This window comes from Ceratotherium simum, chromosome 7 (genome assembly GCF_057802395.1).
Source record: "Ceratotherium simum simum isolate JZ-2026a chromosome 7, ASM5780239v1, whole genome shotgun sequence".
NCBI lineage: Eukaryota > Metazoa > Chordata > Mammalia > Perissodactyla > Rhinocerotidae > Ceratotherium > Ceratotherium simum.
This window is the reverse complement of record NC_141906.1, coordinates 75730691-75741512: the sequence shown is the minus strand read 5'-3', so window position 1 is coordinate 75741512 and position 10822 is coordinate 75730691. Positions and strand designations below refer to the sequence as shown.

Here is a 10822-nt window from a genome sequence, read left to right as displayed (position 1 = left end):
AGCTGAAGGCCATATGGGCTCATGGACTAGGAGAGACTGAAAACCTTAAGAGTTAAACTAGATCTGTGACTTTGGGCAAGTGACTTAACTACTTGGATCTCCTCAGTGTCTTTGTCTGAAAGATGAAGGTAAATATTAATTCTGTGGATCTGTAAGTTGCTGGCATTGGAATCACTTGAGAAGATTAAAAAAATTCAGATACTGTATTCATATCCATAGAGATTCTGATTCAGAAGTTCTGGCTGGAGCCCAGAAATTCTTTTTCTTAAACATTCTAGGTAATTGTGGTTCTCAGCTATGTTTGGGAAATACTGCATTTGATAATTTCCTGAGTCTTTTCAGGTCTAAAATACTATGATTTTGTGGTCTTGATGTTAAAGAAAGTACGTAAAGATCTGAGAGATCAAGATACAGGATAGATAATTTTTATCAAGGCAGAAGTTGGTTTTGGGGAGTAGAAGACAGAAAAAGACAAAAGCAAACCAATGAGGAAGAACAAATTTGGATGTTTCCCTGTATTGGAAATCTGATCTACTAGGATTCAATTTGAGAGCAATGAGAAGCTAGAAAGTCAGTAGAGAGAAGTGCTCGAAGAAAAGAAAGTGGAAGAAAGAGACAGTAAAGGGAATTTTGACTAGTTAGTAATTTAGAGAAAGGTGGTTCTTGGCCGAGTTTCAGAGTAGTTACATGACAGGGGTTCTTTGTTACCATTAAACCTACACTCCGTGAGAAGACAGGGGAGGGGAATCAGAGAAGTCTCCTTTCTTGTCTGAGCTGGAAGTAGAGCTATTAATTCCTGAATTGAATGTCTTATCCTAAATTATAATAGATGGCCCTTTTTGTTTTTCTTTCCTTGCTCTAATAACTTCTTTTTATTAAAGTCATTCCATATTTATTTGTTACTTTCCAAGAGATTGCCAGATCCAAGAAGGCAAGGACCCTGTTTATGGTTTTCGGTAACTCTCACCAGGAGGAAGTCTAGCCTAGTGAATATGACTCAGGGGCCTGGAGTGAGACAGACTTAGGCACGTGGGCTCTGAAACACATTGTATCTGTGAGCAACTTACCTTTAAATGGATATCATTATTGTGAGGAAACAATAAGGATATATTTGTATAGTGCTTTGGATCTTGGCAGCCAGAAGTCAGTATAAGGGATCTGTGTCAGGTACATTATTGGGTATTCAAGAAATGGTAACGATAATAATTTTTTCCACAGTGATTTTTCTCTTAATACTAATGGATAAATATTTGTTGAAAGAATTGTCTCTAAGCACCAAACCAAGCAATATCACAGGTATAAACAAACATTTCTTCTTCCTTTAGGAAAGTAATCTCTGAGGAAATGGTCTTGAGGGAGTCTCTGTCTTAATAATCAGGCTGCTGAGATATGTAATCTTAAAAAAACACTTTAGTCTCCTGATCCACTGTACAGGAAAAGGCCTTATCTCCTTCCTTGTAGCTGGAGATGCTTTCAGGCAAATCAACAATTGGACATCATGTTTTTCTGTGCAGAAGGAGCTATAAATTAGAGATTCTGATCCTTTGGACTGGACTGGGAGGAGAGAGTTCTGAGTTTAAAGCTGCCATTTTATATTCACCATGGTCGCTTTCCTTCCTAGGACAACTGTGGACAAGAGACAGTATTATAGCATTACGGCTCTAAACTAAAAGAATTTGAGTGCCTGCCTGACCCTGGTCAGTCATGTAACATTGTTCTTACAAGTGCAAACCATGAGAGTCAGAATGCCTAAGTTCACCTTTGGGCTGCAACTCACTAGTTTTTGGACTTGTGCTAGTTACTTAACTCAGTTTTCTCATCTATAAAGTGAGGATGACAATATTGTTACATAGCTCTTAGTACACAGCCTCTCATAGTAACCACTTAAATAAGTGTTAGCTTAGAAACTTATCATTAAGCCTAAGCCACTTGATCTAGGAGATCTTTGGAGAAATGTCACCTCACCTTCTTGATCTGACAGTGACTCAGAGGTGGGAGTTCTGAGCAGAGTCATAGCGTCTTCTGCCAGTTATGACTCTCTCCAGGAAAGAGGCCCAGATTTCAGCAACTGAAGCAGAGGTAGGAGAGAGAAGGACATAGAAAAGAGATTGACTTAAAAATTTAAAGGACATCAGCTTATATTTGGTATTCCTTTTTCTAGAAGCAATAGTTCTCATGCTGGAGGCCTCACATTTTTCTCTGGACTTGAAAGGAACTTGGGTTGTGCAGATAGATCCATAGCAAACAGTAACAACCTTCCTAACATACCAAAGTTCAAATCTCATTCTGTGGATTCCATTCTCAAAAATGAGAGGTTAATTCCTGGAGGGTGGTACTGGTGTTTCTTTCTCTCTAAGTGGTTCTCTTTTCTTGTCTCCACAGACTGCCCCTCCTGCATTCATCTCCAGAGGACAATGGCAGCTGAGAACTCGTCTGTGACAGAATTTATCCTTGCAGGCTTGACACACCAGCCAGGACTACAGATACCTCTCTTCTTCTTGTTTCTAGGTTTCTACATGGTCACTGTGGTGGGGAACCTGGGCCTGATAACACTGATTGGGTTGAACTCTCACCTGCACACCCCCATGTACTTTTTCCTCTTCAACCTCTCCTTAATAGATTTCTGTTACTCCACCACCATCATCCCCAAAATGCTGAAGAGTTTTGTCTCAAAGCAGAACATCATCTTGCATGCAGAGTGTATGACTCAACTCTTTTTCTTCTGCTTTTTTGTCATCTCCGAGTCCTTCATCCTGTCAGCAATGGCATATGACCGCTATGTTGCCATCTGTAAACCACTGGTGTACACAGTCACCATGTCTCCTGAGGTCTGTTTATTCCTCTTGTTGGGTGTGTATGCGATGGGGTTTTCAGGGGCCATGGCCCACACGGGAAGCATAGCAAGTCTGATCTTCTGTGCCAACAACATTGTCAATCATTTCATGTGTGACATCCTTCCTCTCCTTGAGCTCTCCTGCAACAGCACTTATGTGAACGAGCTGGTGGTCTTCATAGTTGTGGCCACTGGCATTGCAATGCCCATTGTCACCATCTTCATCTCTTATGGTCTAATTCTCTTGAGCATTCTCCACATTCCCTCCACTGAGGGCAGGGCCAAAGCTTTCAGTACATGCAGCTCCCACATAATAGTGGTTTCTCTTTTCTTTGGGTCTGGGGCTTTCATGTATCTCAAACCATCTTCTATTTTACCCCTTGACCAAGGGAAAGTGTCCTCCCTGTTCTATACCATTGTGGTGCCCATGTTAAACCCATTGATCTATAGTTTGAGGAACAAAGATGTCAAAGTTTCTTTTAGGAAAATGTTGGGAAGAAAAATATTCTCTTGATAAATGAATAGATTTGAGGAAGGAGATACAGTGCTTTGTTTATTAGCGTGTGTGTTTTCAACGAGCAATCTAAGTACCAGGTTTTTTTTTTTTTCCCCTATGCAGCAAGAGAATTTTAAGTCTTTATGTTTGGATTATTGTTTAGTGGAGATCTATTTTCGCTGTCTCTCTACCCACTTTGACTATTCCCATATTATTTTTTGCAATTTTTTTTCTATAAACATAGACCATTTAATCTTGAATAGCCTTATAAATCATTTTATCTATTTCCTCATTTAACAGACATTGGAGACTTAGAAATATTACATATGTTTTCCAGGGCCATACAACTACCTGGTGCCACAACTAGGATTCGTATCCAAGCCCTTGAATTCCAAACTACTTTGCTTTCTTTTATGTCATATATTCTTGCTTCATTGTTGTCCTTGTATATTTCATTTTGAAAGTATGGTGTCTTGGCATTTTAAAATTTGATTCTATATTAGAATTTAATGTAACTCCTCAATTAACAATTTTGAATATTACATTTTTTTTCAAGAGGATAGGAGGTGAAAAATTTATTGAAGTTGGTCTTGGTCAAATGACAAGAGAGGTGTGTTAAGCTTGAGGGGTGCTGGTGTCAAGTATGCAGGTCCCAATAGCAGGTAAAGCATGGTAATTCCTGAGGTCATGTGTGGAACCCTAGGGACCTAGACTAGTTAATTAGGACTTCTGTAGGTTTAAGGGTTATAAAGATGCTGACTGGAAAGTTTCATACATTATTTCAAATCTAAGAGGGTTAGAATTTAGAGCTTTTTTCTAAGGGTTAGTTTGGGTGTTTTAGCTATGATGGAGAAATCTGTGGCTCAGGATAATCACCCAAGAGTCTGTAAGCTCTAAAGGAGAAAATTATTTGGGGGATCTAGTTAGTTATCAAGGCAGTACCAAGTAGGTGATTATTAGAAGAGGCAATTTCCATCAAATTTTAAGGAACTGCAGATTGCAGTGATCTTCTCATACAGACGTATGTGTAAAAGGGATAATTCATGTTAATACTGGTTTACAAATACACAACACTGGGTAAAGAGAGATATAGATTACATCAGAACAAATTGATCTCAATGACTTATTAGTAAAAAAGAAAGGTTCTTTGGAAAAGCACTAATGTGTTAAGTGTTGTGGAGAAACTATGATTTATGAGCTTTTCTTTGGGAAAGTTCTCTTCTTTGGGAAAGAATGAAATTTAGATGAGTGTTTATTTTTGCCTTTTAGTATGACACAGACAAAGGAAGTGAAGCTATAAAATTGAGAATGTCGGGGGGAAGATTTTGCTTTAGTCAGTATAGAATAGGGAAAGAGAACTGAGTTCAGGAGACTGTGGGTTGCGTGTCAGGTGGGTGAGGTGAACAGTCCGCATTTAGTAGGTAGTAGAGGAAACGGCAATTTGTGAGGCATATAGTGGAGTTGGTTTTGTATCCTGGCTCAGTTGTTATTAGTTGTGTGACTTTGAGCAAATGACTTAATGTCTCTAGATATTAACTTCACTATTTTTAAAAGAGAGACAATGATCTTGACTTTGTGGGGTTTTTGAGAGAATTAAATGCCAGGCACTTAATAAATTTTAGTTCCCTCTCTGCTGGACTCCTTCATCCAGTTTCAGCACCTCCTCTAGTTTTTGCATGATCTGAGGCAAATCACTTCATCTTCCTGGAACTTGGCTTAGTCATGAGAAAATAGACACTAACTTTCCTCTAATAAGTATATTAGATATTATTAAAATACACTAAAATATATTTTGACTAACAAATATTTGCACATTGTAAAAAAAACAATTTAAGTGGAGATTGTACTGAAAAATATGTCTTCCTCTCATCTAGTTATTCCATTCTTGAATTCTCCTCCTTAGAAACAATAATTGTTTCTAATTCCTCATGAATCCTCTCATATACAAGCATATACATCTCTTTATATATTTATATGTATATATGTCTAGTGCCCCCTCTTGTTTGAAAGTAGTGTAAAATTGTATTTAAGAATGATTTTTTTCAATGGAAACAGCTTAGAAGTGGTTGGGACACAGAACATTTCAGGGGTAAAAAGAAGAGGAGCCAATCACAGAAGAGGCATGAGAAAGGAAATGTGTGAGGAAGGGAGGGAGAGCAGAGGCATCCTTGGTCCTGATTTGTCACTAAGGGCCCAAACTCTATAGCTACAGAGTAACATTTTGTTCCCTGATCTTCTGTCTTCACCCCATGGTTGTACCACCTCCATCTCTGGTTGATGCTGTGATGAGGTCAGGGCCCTTGAGAGCTGAAAACGTCAGGGTAGCAAGTATTTTAATCCAGGACACAGTTTTAATCATGTTTATTTATATATTAAAGAATTAGGCACAGGATTTTTCTTTTTCCGATCCTTGAAGAAACTTTTATTTTTTGTTGCAAATTTAGAATATAAAAAATGTATGAAGAAAAAGATTACCTATACTTCAATGTGGTAGTTTGCATTATTGGTCAAAATTTGTCACTCACCTAGTAGTTTTATCCGTCTATACCCTTGCTGTAGTCTCAAAGAGGTAGGGTATATTTCCCTGCCTCGTTGATGATTGGCTTGGCCAGGTGACCCATTTTGGCCAATATGACATTAGCAGATGTGATGCATGCAGGTGCATGGGATATGTTTGCATGGTGGGGCTTGCCCTCTTGTGCTCCTGCCATTGCCTTGAGAAACGCTTCTGCTCGGTAACTGCTGCTGCTTCTAACTGATCCTCATGATGAACACATGTGGAACAGATACTGAATCAGAGCTGCCCACCTGTGACCAGACAAGATGAGTCATCACAATTATCTTGTAGGCACGTGGGGAACAAATATTCATTGTTGTATGCCAATGAGATTTTGTGAGGTTGTTATATAGAAACAGCTAACTGATACACTCCATGTTTTGTGCTGGTCTCAGCCTATCAAAAACCAGTGTTGTGGCTGAACCAGTCTTTGTAGTTCTTATTATGATTGCAAGATGCCCTTCAGCAATAACCATCAAGAAACTTTGAAAAACTAAATGTTTATTACATATAGGACCTGGAAATTACACAGCACTCCTGGGCAACACAGCAAAGTTGTGGGTAGTGTGAGAGAGAAAGAGAAAGCACAGGCCTAGGGTTTTACTTTTATTGGGGTTGAGGTAGGGGGTCTAGGGTTTGGTGGACTCCCTCTTTATTGGTGAATTTAAAACATAAGAACAGAAATTTGAAGCATGAGAGGAGAAAAAACAAGTGGCTCAAATGGTCACTTATGGAAATCAACAAATATCTCTAAAACGAAGGAGCCTCACTTGGGGGAGGTGGCCTGGCTCTTTATCTGTCCTGTGGCTAGCAATGTGTTTATCTGAGATAGCCATCTTTGAAGCGGATGCCTAGACAAGCAAAGCTTAAGTCAGGTACTTGTATTACAAAAAAGAAAAAAAAAAAAACCAACTATCAGGGTTTTACACTATACTCCACCATTCAGAGATCAGGAAAGGAGAATCACATTTGGAGTATAAACTTTTCTTCCAGTGGGATCATACTCTATGTGCCATGTTATAAAATGTTTTTAACTTATTATAATGTAAGCTTTTTTACTTACCTATAAATATTTTTGAATTATTTTTTTTTTACAGATTTCATCATGTAGGTATGCCATATTTTATTTCAGCTTTTTCCTACTGTTGAACATTAAAATTATATCAAGCTCTCCAACGTTTTATTGCTAAAAATAATGCTGTGATTATCACTTTGTGTTAAAATTTTTGCTTAGATTTCCAATTATTTTCTCAAGAGAGATTCCTATTTTATTTCATTATTTTTTCAATTCGAAATATTTCCATTTTTTTCTATGATTTCTTCTTCTTTGACTCCTTTGTTATTTAAAAACGTGTGGTTTAACTGTTCTTTTCTCAGATATATTTTTGCAAAATTGACAGATGGATCAGAGCTCCAGGATCCTGTTTTCTCTTCGTTCTTTGGTCATCCTAACTTGGATAATTCTAATTTCAACATCTCCATATACTTCTTAATCTTTAACTTTTCCTTCATAGATTTCTTTAATTCCTCTAACATTTCTTCCCAAATGGTGACCTTTGTGACAGAGAAGAATATCATCACCTATGTAACATCAAAGACTCAGCTTTTCCATTCTGCTTCGGATGATAATCCAGTGTTCCCAGCACCATTTATTAGAGAGACTATCCTTTCCCCATTGAGCATTCTTGGATCCCTTGTCAAATGTTAGTTGACGGTATATGTGAAGGTTTATTTATGGGCTCATAATTCACTTCCTTTGGTCTATGTGTCTATTTTTATGCCAGTACCATTCTAGTTTGAAATCAGGAAGTGTGATACCTACAGCTTTGTACTTCTTTCTCAGGATTGCTTTGGCTCTTCCGGGTCTTTTGTAGCTCCATACATACTCTAGGAATATTTTTTCTCTTTCTGTGAAAAATGTCATTGTAATTTTGCTAGGGATTGCACTGAGTGTATAGATGGCTTTGGGTAGTATAAACATTTTAACAATATTAATTCTTCCAGTCCATGAACATATCTTTCCATTTATTTGTGTCTTCTTCAATTTCTTTCATCAAAATCTTATAGTTTTCAGTTTAGAGATCTTTCATCTCTTTGCTTAAATTTATTCCTAAGTATTTTTTGTTTTTAATGCTATTGTGATGGGATTGTTTTCTTTATTTCTTTTGCAGATATTTTGCTTAGTGTATAGAAATGCAACTGCTTTCTGTATGTTGATTTTGTATTCTGCAACTTTACTGAATTTGTTGATTAGTTCTAACTTTACTGAATCAGTTGATTAATTTAACTGAATTAATTGATTAGTTTTTGGAGGAGTCTTAAGAATTTTCTATGGAAGATCATATCACCAACAAACAAAGGCAATTTTCTCTCTTCCTTTTTGATTTGGATGGCTTTTATTTCTTTTTGTTGCCTGATTCCTCTGGCTAGGACTTCCAGTTCTTTGATAAATAGAGCTGGTGAGTGTGGGCACCCTGGCCTTTCTCCTGATGTAGAAGAAAAACTATCAACCTTTCACTGTTGAGTATGATGTTAGCTGTGGCCTTGCCATATGTGGCCTTATCATATTGAGATCATTTCTTCAATACCCAATTTGTTGAGAGTTTTTATCATGAAAGGATGTAGTGCTTTGTCAGATGCTTTTTTTGCATGTATTGAAATGATCATATGATTTTCATCTTTTAGTCTATTAATGTGGTGTATCACATTTATTGATTTGCATATGTTGAACCATCCTTCCATCCCAGTGATGATTTCTCTTAATCACAGTATAATTGTTTCATTGCGCGGTTGAATTCAGTTTGCTAGAATTTTGTTGATGATTTTTGCATCTATATGCATCCAGAATATTGGCCTATCGTTTTCTTTTTTTGTAATGTCCTTATCTGGATTTGGTATTAGTGTAATGCTGGCCTTGTAAAGTATGTTTGAGAATGTTCCTTCCTCTTCAATTTTTTGGAAGAGTTTGGGAAGGTTTGGTATTAATTCTTTTTTAAATGTTTGTTAGAACCCATCAGGGAAACCATCTGGTCCTGGGCTTTTCTCTTTTGGGAGATTTTTGATTACTGATACAATCTGCACACTCGTTATTGATCTGTTCAGATTTTCTATTTCTTCCTGATTCAGTCTTGGTAGGTTGTATGTTTCTAGAAATTTGTCTATTTTTAGGTTATTGATTTGTTGATGTATAATTGTTCATAGTAGTCTCTGATGATCTTTTGTATTTCTGTGGTATCAGTTGTAACACCTCAACTTTCATTTCTGATTTTATTTATTTGAGTCTCCTCTCCTTTTTCTTAGTCGATGTAAAGGTTTGTCAATTTTGCTTATCTTTTCAAAAACCAGATCATAGTTTTATTGATGTTTACTATTGTTTTTCCAGTTTCCAACTTATTTATTTCTGCTCTGATCTTTGTTATTTCTTTCCTTTGCTAAATTTGGACTTGATTTGTTCTTCTTTTTCTAGTTCCTTGTGGTATAAAGTTACTTCGTTTATTTATGATCTTTCTTTTTTCTTAATGTAGGCATTTTTCTTTATAAACTTTTCTCTTAACACTGCTTTTTCTGCAGTCTCTAAGTTTGAGCATGTTGTGTTTCCATTTCATTACTCTCAAGATATTTTTTTATTGAGGTAACTTTGGTTTATAACATTATATAAATATCAAGTGTCCATTGTTTGTCTCAAGATATTTTTCATTTTGCTTTTAACCCATTGTTTGCTCAGGATTGTGTTAATTTCCACGTTTGTGAATTTTCTAGCTTTCTTCCCATGTTGATTTCTAGTTTTACACCAATGAAGTTGGAAACAGATACTTGGAATGATTTCGGTCTTTTTATATTTCCTACGACTTGTTTATGACCTATCATATGATTTATCCAGGAGAATCTTCTGTGTGCACTTGAGAAGAAGGCATATTCTGTTGCTGTTGGAAGGAATGTTCTGTATTTTTGTGTTAAGTTGATTTTGGTCTAAAATATAGTTCAAATTCAATGTTTCCTTATTGATTTTCTGTCTGGATGATGTATCCATTGCTGAAAGTGGAGTATCAAAATCCCCTAGTCTTTTGTATTGTTGTCTGTTACTCCCTTCAGATATGTCAGTATTTGGTTAGCATACTTAGATAATCTGATGTTTAGTGCATATAATTCTTAATTATTATATCCTCTTGGTGAATTGACCTCTTATCATTAAATAATGACTTCTTTGTCCCTTGTGACCATTTTTAATTTAAAGTCTATTTTGTCAGATATAAGTAAAGCTACCTTGCTCTCTTTTGATTTCCAGTTGCGTGGAGTATCCTTTTACATCCTTTCACTTTGAGCTTATGTGTGTCCTTAAAGCTGAAGTCAGTCTTTTGTCAGCAGCATATAGTTTTGTTTTGTTTTGTTTTGTTTTTTATCCATCCAGCCACTATATGCCTTTTGATTGGAGAATTTAATTCATTTGCATTGAGAAATTATTGATAGGTAGGGGCTTACTAATACTATCTTATTAATTGTTTTCCTGTGATTTTGTACTACTCTTGTACCTTTTCCCTCTCTTGCTAACTTCCTTTGTGAATAATTTTCTGGAGCGGTATGCTTTGATTCCCTTTTCCTTATCTTTTATGTACCTACTTTGGGTTTTGCTTTGTGATTACCATGAGGCTTACATAAAACCTCTAACAGTCTGTTTTAGCTGATAGCAACTTAACTTCAATTACACACAAAAACTACACTTTTACTCTCTCCACTTTCATGTTTTTGATGTCATGATTTACTTTTCTTATACTGTGTATCCATTATTAAATTAATGTCTCTACAGTTATTTTAATACTTTTGTCCTTTAAACTTTATACTTGAGTTAAGCGGTTAAGACACCACCATATTACAGTATGAAAGTATTCTGTATTTGATTATTTACTTACCTTTATAAATACCTTATATATTTTCCTGT

At 36.2% G+C, this 10822-nt stretch overlaps 1 protein-coding gene across 1 annotated transcript; it reads left to right on the top strand.

Annotated features, from left to right (window-relative positions):
• Window positions 1-2402: 2402 nt before the first annotated feature.
• On the top strand, window positions 2403-3347 carry LOC101391194 (olfactory receptor 8B12). Its single transcript, XM_004438409.3, has one exon. It carries the CDS (start codon window positions 2415-2417, stop codon window positions 3345-3347), a length of 933 nt encoding a protein of 310 aa, XP_004438466.1. The 5' UTR covers window positions 2403-2414.
• The last annotated feature ends 7475 nt before the right edge of the window (window positions 3348-10822 follow it).